The 17,598-nt window shown below is 42.4% G+C and overlaps 1 protein-coding gene across 1 annotated transcript; it reads left to right on the top strand.

Moving 5' to 3' along the window:
- The first annotated feature begins 1,642 nt into the window (after positions 1 to 1,642).
- FXN (frataxin) lies at positions 1,643 to 12,436 on the top strand. The gene is made up of 5 exons (XM_075726419.1): positions 1,643 to 1,774; positions 3,601 to 3,683; positions 5,047 to 5,167; positions 8,655 to 8,752; positions 12,128 to 12,436. Exons 1-5 carry the CDS (start codon positions 1,643 to 1,645, stop codon positions 12,279 to 12,281), a joined length of 588 nt encoding a protein of 195 aa, XP_075582534.1. The 3' UTR covers positions 12,282 to 12,436.
- The last annotated feature ends 5,162 nt before the right edge of the window (positions 12,437 to 17,598 follow it).

The raw sequence follows: 17,598 nt of genomic DNA, 5'->3' as shown, positions 1-17,598 counted from the left end.
GTGCATATTAGCTGCTTACATCACTGCAGTTACCTAGAATTAATTAACTGCAGTTAATGGGAACTGAAATGTCAACAGCTTTTTTGAGTGAGTTGCAGCTACTCCAGTTTTGGGGTGTGAATCCATTGTCCAACTGGCCTGTTGTAAAGTCTGAACCCAAGATACTAGCCCTGGTCCTTGTCCCATTGCTCCCTCTCTGTACTGCCAGTGTGGCCTACAGTTCTTGTCCTAATTTGTCAAGAAAGTGGGTATCCCTCTCTATTACTGCTTAGATCTGGAAAAGCTGTAGATACTGTACTTCAAAAATTTGCCAGAGAAGACAGGAACTGTAGAACAGCACAACCACAGGAAGTCTTACCATCCAGCTTAGGGGATGACTGTGATTCCAAGACACTTTCAATTTCAAAGTATTTTGCTTTGTAGCTCAGGCTGCTCAAATTAGACTGCTGTCAGCACCTGTGGTGCGTAGGAACTGCCTGTACATTACAATCGCTGGTCCTTGCAAGGTAGAAATAAAGAGCAACTTTCCTTTGCCCTGCCTGGGCTTTTTTTTTTTTTTTTTTTTTTTTTTTTAAGCGGTGAAGGCAGGTGGGTAGCGTTGCTTCTAACTTCTGTTCTTTCCAGGGTCCAGCTCCTTGTAAATCTACACGGCAAGATCGCTTTGTCTGAACAGGCACCTTCAGAGACTCAGCCATGAGCAATTATTCCCTGGTCGGAAAATAATAGCCCAGGTGAAGGTGCAGGGCAGGAGCAGTCATGTTACCAAGTGACTGTCGCAGCTACTCGTCTTTATGATGCCGGTCAGATTGGAGATCCCCACCTTCTCGCGAGTACGCAAAAAAAACTGAGCAGCACAGCAGGACCCAGCACCTCCCTTTCCCTGGCAGAGCCTCGACGCACGATGCTTGTGCTGGACGGTGCGTGTGCTGCTGGCGGGAGGACGCCCTGCCCCTCCGCCCTGCCCCTCCGCCGGACTGATGGGCGAAGTACCGCCCACCTCCTGGGCGAGCCTCGCCGTGGGGGCAGACCGCATTCCCCTGCAGTGCAGCTTTGTTGTCTCAGTAGCAAAACACTCGGATTTAATTTAGTCTGGCTGTACCGCGGCTGAAGTCGGCAGGGACTGGGGACACACACGCACACGCACATTCCGCTCCTCTCCTCCAGGCGCTGCGCCACCGCGCCGGCCGCCTGCAGCGGGCTGCGCTCAGGGGGCCGTGCCGGACACCCGCGAAGGGCCCCCAGCCCGCCCGCAGGCGCGGTGCCCCTCAGCAAGGCCGCGCCGCTGCCCTGAGCCGCCCGTGCCCCCCGCCCCGGCCGGGCAGGCGAGGCGCTCTGCCGCTCGGGCCTAGCGGCAGCGGGGCGGGGAGGGGGGCTGCTCGGCGCCCTGCCCGCCCCCGGCACCGGCCCTCTGCCCCCGCCTCGGCAGGCCCGCGGGGCAGCCGGGCCGGCCCTCGCCAGCAGCCGCCCCGCTCCCTGGCAGCGGGGACCGCGGCCCAGACCAGCCCCGAGGCGCCCCGGCGCGGCGCCGCTCCCCGCGGCGCCGGCTGGGGGCGGTAGCGGCCCCGCCGCCGCTCGTCCCCCGCAGCCGCGGCGGCGGCAGGCTGGCTCCTCCCCGGCCGCTTCCGTAGCGAGCGGCGGCAGCATGTGGAGGCCCGGGGCGGCCGGCGCCGTGCGCGCTGCGCGGCGGACGGCGGCGGCGGCGGCGCGGCGGCGGAGCGGAGGCCCCGGGTGCGCCCCGCCGGCGGGGGCGGCCGCCGCCGGCCGCGGCCGGACGGTGAGCGGGAGGCGGGCGGGCGGCCGGGCGCGGCCTGCGCCGCCGCGGGGAGGCGGCGAGCCGGCAGCGCTGGGGGCGGGCGGGGCGGCCTCGGGCCGGGCTCCTGCCGCGGCCGGGCCCCGGCGGGGCGGGGAGCGAAGGGCGGCTGGCGGCGCTTCCTCGGAGGGCCGCCGGCCGGGCCCCGCCACCCCCGCGGCCGCGGTGCCGGCCAGCCCTCCCCGCCGCGCCTCGCCATGGGCCGGCTCCGGCTGGGGGAGGGCAGTGCCGCTCGGCGCCGCCGCCCTGCCGCGCCGCCTCCGTGCCAGCGGCTCTGGGGCGGCCGGGCCGGGGCTGCCGGGCGCGGTGCGAGGGCCGAGCGGCGCCCCAGAGCCGCTGCCCTCGCCGGAGCGCGATCGGCCTTGGCCCGTGGGGGGGCGCAGGAGAGGCGCTGGGCCGGCGGCCGCGGTGGTTGCCAGCCCCGGCAGGGGCAGCCGCGCTGCGCGGCGGGGAGCCCGGCCCTGGCTGCGCTCCAAAGCCGTGCGCTTGCCCGCTAGCCCTTTGCGGTTGCAGGAGGTGCGTGCTGGCCACCCCGAGCACCGGGTTTGGTGCGCGGGGGGGTGGTGCCAGCTGTGTGCTAGCACCGCCTTGGCAGCCTCGAGTCGTAAATTGAGTGTGAGCACGCTAACGGAGTTGCAGCCTCTCAGTCTGGCCAGAACCTGAATCTTTATGGTATTGTAGCTTTTAATCCTAAGTGTGTATTAAAGAAACGCTCAAGGGTGCAGTCAAAAACGTGTAGGCATCAGTGCGTATCGTGTCAACCTCTGTCACTGTGGTGGTACAAGGAGTTTGCTGTTCTCTGTCTTTCGTGTCCATGGCTTTGGACTAACAGACCGGCTCACCTGTAATGCCTGAGGACAGATGTCAGACCGTACTGGGAGAGATGTGTTTGTGTTTTGCTCTCTTGTGTGGTTGAAGGGGGGCTGTTTCTTTTTAAACATCGCTTGCTTTTCAGCTCATTCTGTTAGCTTTCAAAACCTTGTGCAAGTACGCAAAAAGCCATCAAGAATGCTGTCTTACCATTTGTCCAAAAATAGATACCTTCATAGCTCAGGTTAAGAAGAAGATGGCAAGCATGCTATTTTTCTTTCTTGGTGGGATAGCGTAAGTGCTTCTGCTAGTGTGTTAGACTAGAGGATCAACTTTATCCTTATTGATGTATTGCCTCCCTGCAAAGGGGTTGCCCATTTTGCTTCCTTGTCTTATATTGCCAGTATGTTGATACAGCTTTTCTGTAATTTTGATTGGTTTTTTAAAGCTTCTCTTTTAAACAGAAGAGAAATTAGAAATGAAACAGCTTGTTTTACAGAAGAGATCTGGAATGTGAAGTGTGATGTTAGCTCTCTCGTATGTAGGGAGGATTCAGCGCTTCTATTTATTTCAGTTGAATATATTCATGGTTTCTAACAGAGGGACACAAGTTGTTGATAATGAAACATCTGAGTAGTAGAGCCTAAGCCAATTGTCTGAAGTTGCTCAGTAATTCTGTGGTAGAGTGATAGAAAAGAAAACAGTTCTTCTCTTTCCTAGTTTACTATTCTATGAATAACTTTTTTTTTTTCCATTACTTTGTATCAGAAGACAAGGATATTCTAGATTGCCTCAATCATCCAAGGACTAAAGCTGCATAATTCTTTCCGTATTGGCTCTGTGATATAGAATATGAATATTTTACTTGGCGGGGTGTAAAGGTCTTCAAGGATCTATTTAATTTATGTGACAAATATGTAATTTATAATTCCTTGTGTTTTAACTTTTAATTGCATCTTACTTTTGCTTATTTTCAACAGCAATTACAATATGCTTCAGAGGTGAAGAGGAAGACTGTTCAGTTAATGAATTTAAGAAATGCAGGAACTCTGAATGACACAAGGTAAATTTTATTTTGAGATACTTATATGAAAATACCATCTGTACATTTCAAAATAATTTCTAGACATGGTAAGACTATCAAGCTAATATAATGTTGATATGATGATGTAAAGGAAAAGTACAGCTTTAGTGAAAAGCATTTTGGGTGAATCTGGGAAGTCACTTGGGAAATAATTCGTATACCTAAACAGAGCTGTCTGGCACCATTTCACATATGCCAGGGTGCATGAAATTTCTGCTTGTGCTGAGAGGACGTGACACAGTACCTGTCAGAGACTTCTTCCCTTCTGATGCAGCAGTTGGAGGCCCATTGAAGGATTGTGCAGATGTCTAAAATGGCTCTTACCATTAAGTACCTGAACTGCACCCTGAACCAGTACATGAACCCTGCCTAATCCTAAGGCTTTCTGTGCTCCATGCCCCTAGGTGTTTCTGTGGTGTCCCTCACATTAAGTGGCATGGAGCGTATTTCTGTAGCTGGCTAGCAAGAAACTTTTTTAAAAAATTATGTTCTGTACCATCAACTGAAAGATACTGAGTCACCATAGTTCATAGTAACTGTTGTATTGCCATACCCGTTAGCAAAACTGAAACGATTTCACTGAATTGTCTGTTGCTAGAGATACCCACCTACACACTCAGTTAAAAGTTGACAGTGATGGATGGAAAAAACTTACATGATCTAATTATATTTGGTTAATTAAACTGATCTAGACTTTGTTCCCACCAACTTTTTCTGCTTATTTAAAGAGGATAACAGAAGCAGTCTCACAAGTTCTGTAAGCCTTACGTAATGGCTACAAGGGTGCTTTGAGACTCTCTGAAGAAGAAGGTAATTGTATATATTAGTTCATAAGCACATTTTAAGTAATGTCTGATTACCGGCCTGTGTTGGTAATTCCAGTTGAGAGGCCAAATGCTGTACGTAGACATGCCATGTGATATTGGTGTTTCTAAACCGCTTACAGCGAGTTTCTTAGAGTCAAATGACATATGCTTCTAAACAGGAGATGCTTGTCTCTATGAATAGAGTTCAAAACTAAAGTAATTCTTGCACGAAGTCCTTTTATGAAAATGCCTTATTTTACTCTTCTCTTAGTGCACAGGATTCGGTATATCTAAGGAAAGAAGTACGTATTCCTCAGTTAAGAGATCTCTACTACCAAAATTTCAAAATTCCACTTCCATTTATAAGGTGGATTGTTACCTACGTTACCTTAAGAAAAAGGACTATATTGTTTTATATGATCATTTCATGGTGACTGTTTCCTCCAAGATCATGGTCTTGGTTTGTTTTTATTATAGGGAAAATAACTGTCTTCCGTGTTTTTCCTCCTAGTTACGGGTTTGTATGTCATTTGTAGCTCTTTAGATGAGACCACTTATGAAAAGCTTGCTGAAGAAACACTGGACTCCTTAGCAGATTTCTTTGAGGACCTGACAGATAAGCCTTTTACCCCAGAAGATTATGATGTCTCTTTAGGGGTATGTTTGAAACTTTCTGTTACCACTAATTATTGTAGATTCTTTTTTCTTTGCAGGAGACTATTAAATTAGTCACCTTAGTGCCAACACTTAAAATACAATGAGTTTTTACAGTGTTATTGTTAAAATATGCCTGTTTATACTGACTGGTGCAACTGTTCTGGTAAAAATGAACACACGCTGTTGTATGGTTTGAGGGTTTAAAATGTTTCGTGTATAGAGAAAGACATAATATAGAATAATAAATCATCACAAAAGGAGACAGAAACTGGTTTCTAATTTCCCAGTGGTCTATACATTTTTCTAAACACACACAGACCTCTGATGTCAGCAGTCACTTCCCTCCCGGTGAATATCAGGACAGGACTATGTGGCAACAGTACATGTACATCATGTGTAACTGGTAGAGCAGTTTCTTTGATTGCCCTGAATACTGAGGAGCAGCATTTGTCTTGGCCAGGTAGACTGTGTTTGTCCTGGCTTTGCTGATGACAGCCTGTGGTGGAGAGAAGCAGCAAAAGGATGCCGTGTTTGGATAGGTGGTTGCAAAAGTGAGAGCAGAGTGTACAGGAGGAGAAGGCTACTGTCACGGGAGACGTTGGGCGGCTGCTAGCCTCATAACTGGAGCCTTTAATAGGTCAGCCACTCACATTCTTTTACAGGAGTGACAGATTAAAAATGTCCATTCTATTTGTATAGGGAATTTATTAGTTTTATATACAATTCCTGAAGTGGTTGGTATGTTACAGCCCTCTGCATGACTTGGAGGAGAGTGCAGTTTCTCTTTACGCTGTTGTCTGCAACACAGGTCTTTCACTACTGCATTTTTTTGAGGTCACATAACTGCTGCTCCCTCTTTATGCCGTACCACAAGGGAGGTTGCTTTCTACTAGCCCTGTCAGTTAAGGTTTTACGCCCAGGGACATTGATGAAGATGGTTTGGGTTGCACTATGCAAAAAGACAAAAGCAAAACCTTGCAGTTTTTGGACTTGCTCCTGCGTAACTTTGTCATCAGAGTGTTCATTCTTTATTTCTTATAGCTAGGATAGAAGATAACATATTGTTAGTAGGATTTTGTTGTTGCCCTTAGCAAATACTATTTGTTGCTTTAATTAAGTATCTAGTTAATGTTATAGCTAATTGCTTTTCTGGTGAAAAGCAAAGAATTGCTTAAGCATTACTATTCAGTATGTTTTAGCATATCAGCACCTGTTGGCCTGATTTAAAGAGCTTAGGACAAAAATTAGCAAAAAGATTGTAATTTACCTCTTTAATATTCTTAGACACTTCATTATGTGAAGGTGATGAGTCATCTTATGTCGGAATTCTATCTCCAGCCACTGTGGAGTGGATTGTGTTTGACATTAACTCCCTGTGAGGCTCAAAATGAAGTATTTTTACATCCATCTTAATTTTTACCAGTAGTCCTTTGTTGTGTAGAGTGTATGATGACATAATAATATGTTGTTGTTGCTGTTAAGAGCGAAAGGTTAAATAGTGCCGAGTTGAGCGAAGTTCATTCCAAACAAACAAGGCTAGTGCTATAGCAAGCCACAAGGTGGCGAACGTGATAAAGGTCTGTTATGCCCGTGAATTGTTACAAACTCGATTTCTTCATGCGAGTTACCTTGTGTCCAGGGGAAAAAATATCTCTTTCGAAGAATATTCTTGTTACCAGGATGTAACAAGCATTCATCCAGTAGTACAAAACACGTACAATAGTATTCCTTAAAATACAGTAAAAATACCTTGCAATTTAAGTTCTTAAAAACCCAGGCTGTATTTTCTAGTATTTCAAAAGTATTGCAAAACGTATGGGAAAATGTTTTAAGCCCAGCATTAGAAGTTAACCTTTCTTTAATTTGCAATGACAGAGCAACAACACAGCTGACACACAATGTAAGCAGTAGTACAAATTTTTTGTTAACTCTTTTGAAACCTGTTTACTTAGAGTGTTTCTGTGGCATACAACTTAACATCATGCTGAATACTTACATGGCACTAAAGAGCACGTAGAAGAATAGTGAAACCTTTATATCGCTATTCAGGCCCAATCCCCCAGCTCTTATTCTGCTGTATCTCTACAGATCTAAGACTGCTGAGATACAGAAAAGTTTGAATTCTGACAACCAGAGAAGTAGCTTGTTCTTGTCCTTCTTTGCACTAAACCAATATCCAATTAATGCAACTGGCAGGACAACCTGATGGGAAATATTAACGAGGGGAGCTTTTTATTTTTGTTTTATTGATCACAGATATAAATCCCTTATCAAGCATAGAAAGAGCGTGGAAACTAAGGTAAAAAAATCAGACCTTGAGAGTATTATTTCATGGCTGATGATCCTGGAGGTAATGTCAGAAACCAGTAACACTGAGTTGCTTTGTAGGGGAAGGAAGCTCTAAGCTTCTGCCTGTGCTACAGAGTAAGTTTGCAGGCAGTAGGTACTCATAAATGAAAATATTTTTTTTCCCCACAGTAAATGTTTATACATAGCAAATAGCCCTAGCAATGATAGTAACTCTGGTAGTGTCTTCTGACTAAAGCATGAAAAGTATGATTCCCTTAAAGAAGTTTTATCGTGCTATGGGGCATGAAGTATTTAGGAAACTGTAGATCAAATATGACTAACCTCTTACCTGAATCATCAAGCTGTATTCTGTAGAAATACCCTTTTTAATTAGCGTAATTCAGATCATCTCTAGGTTAACTCTAGTCCAAGTAGTGTTGTTATTCTAAAGTTAGGACAGAAATATTTTTGTCAGAGTTACGTATGCTTTTCAAATGCACTTGCAAAATGTCAGAGAAATGTGAATCATGTTGTCAGTAAGAAATGTGGATAAGAAAGAGAAAATAAATGCTCACTAGGATAATGGTCTAAAGCTGGCATAACTAAAACAAACCAGACCTTATGGAGTTTAGAAGTGGAACATTTTTAAGGTATGATTCAGGATCTAGGCACTTCGTCAGAATTATTGGAGAAAGAATTGTGTTTATTCACCGGGAAGCTGTTAGAGTTACTAAAGAAAAATTAGGTAAAATTGCATGGCTCAGGGATCTATCAATGACACACAAAGCTTCTTGACTTTGAACCACATCAGTTCTGCATTGTTCATGAAAAGAAAAAGTTGTTACTGGATGATGTTTTAATCGTTGCAAAATGAACTAGCAGTCCTTTCAAGATGACAGGCCAAAGCTCAGGAGTATTATTTAAGTAGTGCCATTGTGAATGGTGCAAACACACTAAATCAAACTGACCAGAAGGTTTAAAGTCTAGATCAGACTCAAAGATACACAGGTTGTCCTAGGTATTAACACAAGTTTTTGATACTTAATGATCATTCTTCCAAGCTGTTATTATCTGGGAAGTAGTTGGGAATGGGATACAGATATGTAAGTTTCTGTTTATCTATTGCAGATGATGTAATTCCTGTCAAGTAACAGAATGCAAGTTTTTAATTTCTCACTTACTTTCTTTGTGTTTTAAGAGTGGAGTTCTAACTGTTAAATTGGGTGGAGACATGGGAACATATGTAATCAATAAGCAAACACCAAACCGGCAGATTTGGCTGTCCTCACCCACTAGGTAAGTTATGTGTAAGTTAGTTATGTCATGTCTGCAGACTGGGTGGAAATGTACTTCCCCTTTTTATAGCACAGCACGGACTATGTAATAACCTTTTCGTAAGTGACCCTTTTTCTCAGTATATTCTCAAAACATGATATAATCTACATGTTCGATAATAATTTGTTATAGAGGTTTGAGGCACAGTGCAGTATACTGACATACCAAAATTAATCCAGGAAATGTGTAATACAGAGTTTTCATACTCTGTTCTGGTCCGAAACCACTGTCTACAGGAATATAGCCTACTCACAGAAACAATAAACAGCCATGATTTAAAAAAAAAAACAACCCAACACAAAGCTTCTGTTGGGAAAAGAGTGATGATGATGTTATGATCTAAACCTCTCTTTGTATTTAAACAGGGTGGCTCCTTCCCCTTTAAGCTTGTGGGATTTCCTGCTTTATATGTTTATGTGCTCTCCCACTGGTTGTTTTTGTCAAGCATCTGCACTTTACGGGAGCCTTGGCTAGCTGTTCCCTCTGCCTTCTCTAATGCTGTATTTTGATCCATTCGAGGTGTTCTGGTTGGTTTCAGCAGGGAGGGCAGCCAGATATGTGGAAAAATGTTGTAGCTGTCTCCCCAAAAACATTGTATTCTCTGCCACCACCCTGGAGAAAGAACTGAGGGAGTTGGTCAGTGTTACTGGTGAAGGAAGCAGCTAGCTGGAAAGTATGAGCACTCCCAGTAACTACGCAGGCGTACCTCTTGAATGTTACTCAGAAAGAATGTATTGATTGCAAAACCAGGAATGGTTTTGCAGTAGTAGAATTCTGTAGTAGGGTTTGTGTTTGGCGGGGGGGGGGCGGGGGGAGAAGCACAGTGGAATTTAAGATTTTAAGAGAAACAATTTTAATAGACATAAAATTTGCCTGAAGAAATTTCTAACTTTGCTTTAGTGTACTTATGTACTGTCTGTACACAACATACCAGGTTAGTAATTATTTTCTACTAACTCTTCTCCTATCCCAGAATCCTTTTATTAATTAAATAATTTACTTAACAGTTACATGACTTGCTAAGGCACAGGCCTAGCAAGCTAACAAACCTTTTTGTTTGGACAGATGCAGGCTGTGTGTCAGAATTTATTCATTCCATATATTTTGCAACAAGCTAGTTTCCAAACCTTGATTCTGCTGAAGATGACTACAAAATTTTTGTATCACTGACGCAAAGGTTTCATCTTCTTATGAAGACCAAAATTTAGAGAATTCCTATCTGTTTGAAGCCAGATCTAGTTGAGCTAAGACATACATGCTCCAGAATATAGAATTTGTGAAAAAATGTTAATTTTTTTTTTTTTTGGCTCCAGTAGTAAATAAATATACACAAGGAAAGAAAGAAACTTAAATTCTCTGATGGTATTTTTCATCATCTGGGATGAAAACTGACTCACCTACACACATTAAGTTTTGTGCTTCCTTAACTGGTATTACGGTAAACAGTTGTATTTCCTGAAATATGATGCTACATATTCACTTACTTCCTGACTTCTGAAAAGCAGCTCCAGCAAATACTGTATGATCTGGAGTGACATACTTATGTGCAATATACTAGGAAGTGAAAGAAGCAAATGCTACTGCCAGTGAACACTTGCATTGAATATCTGGGAAATTTGTACAGTACATGTAGAATCTTCAATCTTTAAGAACATATCCCAAGGAAGACAAATTCTTAAAGATGTGAGACAGGAATTTTTTTGACCTCCTGTTTGCTATCATGTACACCAAAGTGAACTTAAGCTAGTGTTTGTAAAGCTTTACTTAGTTGACAACTTCAAAAAAGGGGGTGAGGGAGTGGGTGCAACCTGCCAGCAGTGTGATTGCAGTAATTTCATGTAGCTCCTCTGACTGGAAAGACTTTTCAACCTTACACAGCATCTTTTAATAATACCTTAATGTGATATTTTAATTCTTCTCTCTTAACTGTTTAAAAATGTATGCAGACTTTCCATGAGAAATTGATTTAGTCTATCTTTAGCTTTGTAGGCATTTTATAGAATTCACAAGACCCTTCTTAAACTATTAATTTAAATGAAAAAAATCACATTTGTACAGCGTTTTGGAGATTCAGAGAACTATGGAGGTGTTTCATATGCTAACCGTATCACTGATACTTACTACGTAACATTTAAAAACAGTGCAAATAACTTACACATTTCTTTTCTTTGTCATTGTTCATTAAATGGCCTGTCTTAGCCTGATTTTCATGAATGGCTGCATCCCATTCTCTCATTCTCTAGGTGCAGGACAGTATAAACATATGCTTGCACTGTGAAGACAAAGAAGTGGGAAATGCATAGTAAAGTAACTGGAGCACATAACTCGATTCCAAATCGTTACCAGTTCACATACAGCAAGTGAGATTTCAGTGGAAGTGACTTTGATTTGCGTTTGCAGTTGTGACTTCTCATGGATTGGTTAGTGGATGGAAAGTTCTTAATTTGAATGTTGCGAGTATTCAAGGTTCAGATCAGTGTTTGTTTGTAGAAAACCCGCAGATTGTTCTTGTGTACGTATAAGATAGTCTGTTTTCTAGCAGACCTTGTGCCTGGGTTGTCTGAGTCCCAAGGCATTTTGTCCTAGTTCAAGGATAAGGCTGATGGTTTGTCTGTTTATCCCAGATGACCATTTCATTCCTTTCTCTTTTCATAGTTTCTCTGGCTGACGTTAACAGTAGTAGTGGGTGCCTTTCAGTCATTCTCCTGTTTCAGATGTGGGTGGATAGAAAGGTCTGGAATGGAACCCTGGTGTTCAGGTTTCTTTCTCGATACTTAATATGGGCCTGAAAAATCAAGCCAACAACTATAAGATAGCACAGAGGAAAATAGCATTTTAAATATAAATCTGCCACATGCCAATGTATTTGCTTTCAGCTGGTAAATTCTTTTGTTGCATCTAAAAAGAAGGTCAGAATGGTGGTCTGTGTTCTGCTGTGCTTAGAATATCTGCATGTGACTGCTGCAAGAACTAATTAACAGCAATAATTCAGCGTTAGACAAATACCCCTTGTAACATTTGTGTGCAAGAAAATTGTATGGGTGAGGGAAGAAGGGGGTAAGGGAAGAAATTGGGGAAATCGGTGCCAAAAGCAAGAAGGGAAGGAGGGAGCTTGTGTCTGCTGGGAGTGACCTTTCAGATACATTTGTTGGATGGCTCAGCAGTTCCTGGCAGATCCAGCCTTTTCTGCTCCACTTCCCCAGACTGCCCACCAGTCCTTCTCCACACTGTCTGTTTCCTTTTCCTGGGCACTCTCTGGGGTACCTTATAAATACGAGCTTCCAGCAGCTCCCCGTGAATAATCCGTACTTACACAGTGTGTGTTTTGTTTCCCAGTGGGCCCAAGCGCTATGACTGGACTGGACGGAATTGGGTGTATTCTCACGATAGAGTATCCCTTCATGAACTACTATCAAAAGAATTTTCAACAGCATTAAAAACTAAATTGGATTTGTCCTGCTTAATATATTCTGGGAAAGAAGATACTTGATGATATTCTACCTCATGGAAGTTTAAAGACTTTAACCACAAGCCAAGCCCTTCCTTGGTTTCTGAAGCATCTGAGCTTAATTCTGTTGTTGTTTTTCTTGACATCACTATGTTGTGCAACAAAAATGAAAATAATATATTTTTCTTTAGTGCTCAGTCTTTGGGTTTCTGTGTCACTGCTTGAATCTGTGTCTGTGAGGTCGCCCTTCCTGACACTGCATTTCTTACCTTCTTACTGCAGAAGTAAGTCATGAATTCTTACTATCTGTAGTCTTGTTTGGATGTAAGGACTGACCCACCTGGTGACTTCTGACCAGCGCACAAATGCTGAACTTCTTTTGGCAAGACATTTACCCAAAACCAAGAAATACCTGCAAATCGCATTGATATAAGTTGTGGTACCATGAACACATTGCATTAAATTTTGTGGCTATTGCGAGTAACACATCACAGTCAAATTGAACATGTCATAAACAAACTGACTGTGGCATGTAGAAACTTTTCATTTTCTCTAAGGCATGTAATAAGAGTTTTTCTCTCAGTATTGCAGAACTCGCTCTTTTCTCCAAATTCTAGTTTCTTTCACATTAGGTTGGGTTTTTTTGAGCTAAACTTTAAATTACTTAGGTCTGTGTGGCTGTAAGCATCATCTGGAACTGGAAAGGCTGGTATGTGATGTTTAGGCCATACAGCAATATCTCTGCAAACACTTCTTTCTGTTACTGTGGATTTCTCTTTCTGGTCCCTTTTGTTCTTCAAAGAGTAAAAATACATAATTTATTGACCTTTTTTTTTGTTTTAGTTGAGCAAAATTAAGGTGCTCTCATGGTAGCAAAAATTTGCACTGATTTTGTTCTGCTGCATTTCTTAAGTAAGTGGGCTTAGATTGTCTTTTCTCACCATGGTACAACAAGGCTCCCCTTAGTACCATGCTGATGCAGAAACTTCTGCCTTTTTGCTTCTTAGAATTGAGTGTGGCACTTAGGCTGATGAAGCTGTCTTTTTCAAGCTGTTAAAAAATGAGAATAATGAAATAAATTACATACTCCAGATCTTAAACCAAAAAGCTTTAAAAGAAATCGTGAAATGCAAGAAGAACACTTCAACACTTAGACTGTTGTATTGTTACCATGGGTGTTTTTTAATTGCCTATAAAATGGAAGCACAAAGTTGTTGACTAAAAAATTCTTGAGGAAACAGTTACACCATACTCTTACAAATTGTTTATCAATGTGTGAAAAGATGTTCAGTGCAAACTATTTTTCTTCTTGGTTCCTCTGATGCTTGTGGTTAGTTTGGCATAATTCTCTGGCTAGCTAGAATTATTACAGATGTGATTAATTTTTTCATTGAAAAACAATAGCTATATAGTATTCTTATATTCTATATTTTTTTAATATATATATCTCTCTCTTACATTATATATATATATAGTCCCATACTTGCATTTGAAGTGTAAGTGTTGTTACCTGCTATTTCCCACTGTTAAATATAGAGTAACATTTCTCTGGAAGCAGCTCTTGGTTAATTGCGCACACTGTTTGCATGTTTTATAATTAAAATAAAAAATATGACAATTATCTGACATTTCAACTCTACTGGATGAGGTAAATACAATGACTACCAACTCATATGAGTGCAAGAGTAAAAGATGCTTTTTTTTTTTTAACAAAGGAAAACTAAAAATAGAGCATCTTTTTACTGTTTTGAATTTAGAACACTGAAAATAATGTACAGCATATGGAAAATGATAACATTTAGCTCAATCTCCTAGTAGTTCAAATACCTATTTAAACACATTTATATCGATGTTAATGACTTGATCTTTGAATTAAGGATACTTCCTCCTGGTTATTCCTTTGCCTGGTCACATATAGCTTGTGTAATTGTTTTTCTGATTGACTTTTCAAAAAATTATTTTCTTTTTGTATTTAAGTAATTTGCATGCAACATATTCACTAACATGCATCTGATTCATATTTGGAGGTTCATTCTCCATTCCCTTACGTCTTGTGCAAATGTTTATACCAGAATAAAGTTGCATGTAGAATGCTTAATTCATTATGCAAAGGTGTGATTTCAGGCTATGTTAAGAAAGGTAAAGACCATGGTATTGTTTTGAATTCTTTGTGTTTCTTATAACACTTACTGGAAAGATTTTGTTCAAAATTTGGCCAGTTGGCGTGGATTTTATAAGAGCATTTCAACTTTCACATTTGACATGCCTTGCCGTTCATGCATAATCCTACTGCTATTTATGCAAACAGTTTCCTGGTTTTAGGTAGCTGAGTAACAAATGGATTTAATCTGACTGGTGAAGCAAACGTCACTAGCGTCAGCAAGTTAGAGTAAGTTTTATCTCGGTGTACAAAATTAATCATAGAATGTGACTTTTTTTTTTTTTCCTAATACTTGCATCAAATTGTAAGTAAAAGCAAGGAGTCCATCAGCCATTGTGCTCATACAGTGGAGGCACAGGACGAGCAATGATCCTAATGTCAGACTTTGCATATTGCCCCAAGACAAATAACTCTTCCGTACTATTTTTTACTTCCATAACTTACTTGAATAAGCAGATTGTTCTATGGTTACACACGTGACATCATGTCAATAGTTTCTTGCTTCACCCCCAAAAGAAATAGCTGAAGGAAAATCCTTTCGTGTACGCACAGTTAGGGTCGGTAAGCACCATTGCATTACTGGCAGCATTTTTCCCACAAGACAGTTCCTCCATTTTCAATGAAGGAAAACATACGGAGTACTTTTGAAAGATGAGTACATTTGTAGCTGTACTGGATGCTCAGACTCAGCAGAGGAAGTGGGTGTGTTGGGGTTTTTTTTAGGTATATTGGAGTTTTCACCAATAGCTAATCGCTCTTTCTGATGATTGTATTTTTCTGCTTCTGGCCTACAGTCTGAAAGTCCTAGCATGTCTAATGTTTCTAAAATTGTTTGCTGTATGCCAGTGACTTCTTTGGAAGTTTCAACTGATTCCTGTAGTCAAATCAAGCTTACAGCAACTGCTTGCAGTCTGTATTGGTGACAAAATGCTACATTTGTTTGACAGGAGTTACGTGCCTAAACTTGTCTGGTTGTTGGTTCGTTTTCCTTTCCACTTGTGGTAATTCTTAAGAAATGTTACCTCTTCCCTACAAGACTGTTCCATGCGATAAAATCATTCCATCTTGTTTCCTTAAAATTCCCAAAGCTTTTTAGCAGCATCAATAAATAGGATGAAGACCTGTCCCGAAGATCTCTTCAGGTAGCCAAATAAGGGAAGGGGGATTTGGAGGGAGGTTTGTGTTCGATTACTTTTAGATTCTGGTTAATGGTTGAACTCCGTGATTGTGCTAACCAGCTCTGGAATGTGTGGGAGTCCTGGAAAGGAAGAGGGAGGCTTGCCAAAGTACCTGGAAGAGCATTCAAAACAGAAAAGGAAGCATGGGAGGGGCAGAAGCAGAGAAGCTATCAGGATGAGATTAGCTTTGCCCAACGGCTGGTGTCGTTGGCAGGGCAAGGAAAGACTAGGGGCAAGCTGCATCATGTTGTGGCCCCTTAGGGGACGGTATTTTAAACTCACTGCACACCGCTATTTATAATTATAGCCAATCAAACATGTTCCAGTCCATTTTGCTATTGAGATTTTTCTTTTTTTAAACTGCTGTTAAAGAGAAGAAGTTGTTCAGAGTTATGTCCCCCTCTGCCCCAGATTGTCTTTTACGTAGATTGTACTGTTGGCAGTCGTAGCGCGAAGACAAGATTCATGACCCCTACCAAAGGAGGTAGCCAGCAGAGGCTGTTTCACTGGGGGTAGAATAAACAGAGCTATGAACAAATAAAGTTTTCTAAACAGTTATTAATTACAAACTTTTTCTGGAATTCAGGTTAAGACAGGCAAGTTTAGATAAGGAAACAATAGATGTTTAAAACAAGCCATTTAATGTTGCCGCCCTCTCCAGTTTGCTGAATTGTTTTAAAAATTGTTTGTGTCATAGCAATTATGCTAAGTGATTACAATGAGTAATTTTGTAAGCATTGTTAGTTTCCAGTGTAGGTTCTTCTGCTAGCTATCAATGTTATCTGCTGTTCTACTAAAAAAAAAACAACCCAACCAGGAATACATTAAATATATCAATAGTATTACTCCACAGCATTTTAGAACCATTCTAAGGCCACTATTACAGAAGTATAGCTTCAGAAAAAGGAAAAGATTTAGAGAACTAGCAGATGAAGTTTTTAAACATTCATTAAGGAAACGGACACCGAGCACAGTGTAAACCAAATAATCTGACACATACCTGGAAGTAAGACTAAATTTCCACTCCTCATGCCTTGATTCTGCCTGAATGCAACACTGTATTATGTACTGATTGCTGAGCCTGTCTATAGCTGAGAGAAAATAGGAAGTTAACTGAATTAGTCCTTTTTTTTTTTGTCTCCCCTCATTTTTGCTGTTCAGCGCTTTTAGACTGCAGCAGTCACTTGAAGACTACTGTATACACATGCATGTTAATTATTAACTACAGCTTTTTCAATAAGAGGTAGAATGCAGTTTCGTATTTGCTGACAATAAAATAGGCTTTTTCGGTGCCTCCTTCCAAAGTCCAGCACCTTCGTGAAGAAAACTGTTTGCCTTCCTTATCTTAATTTCTGTATGAGGCATAGTGCACAATCATCCACACCTAATGAGGAAGGAACCCGTCTGAATTAGGAATGCTGAGGGAATCTAGAATATTTAGCACCTGTTGAAAAACCATCTGCCCTTTCTCACCAGCAACTAACAACAAACCAGAGAACTTGTAAGTAGCTTTTCTTTCACGGGCCTGGCACCGGGGGAGTATAGTGTTTAATTTTAGAGGGGCTTGCATTGGGATTGACCGCCCAAGAGAGCAGATAAGGAATTCCTGGTGACATTTAGCGCTTTGCAGAATGCAGAAGAAATATGACTCCAAAGAACCCTGTCAGGGCGGCTTGGCCTTGCCTTTCTCATTTCGGCTGCAGGACATCAGTGATGCCGGAAAGCTGATACCTGTGGAATGCCAGCCTGAAGTGCAGTTCCCTTTTGCTAAGTTCGGGTTTCGGGAGCAGCGTCGGTACGACGTGCAGAGTGACGCTGCGTGTTCCGGCCCGGACGCGGAGCTGCCCTGCCTTTTGCTAATGGTGGGTGCTCCAGCTAGGAGCGGTGATGGGAACACCCGGCTCCTCGGGGCTGCCAGAGCGCACCCGCGGCGCGGAGGCAAGCTGGCCGCAGCTCTCCCGTGGTAAAAGGCAGGGAAAAGCGGATTTCAGCGCCGGTGGGGCACCGCGCCGTGGTGCTG

Source organism: Pelecanus crispus, chromosome Z, assembly GCF_030463565.1.
Source record: "Pelecanus crispus isolate bPelCri1 chromosome Z, bPelCri1.pri, whole genome shotgun sequence".
In the NCBI taxonomy this organism is placed as follows: Eukaryota; Metazoa; Chordata; class Aves; order Pelecaniformes; family Pelecanidae; genus Pelecanus; species Pelecanus crispus.
Note: the sequence above shows the minus strand (reverse complement) of the source record. Positions and strands in the feature narration are given on the sequence as shown.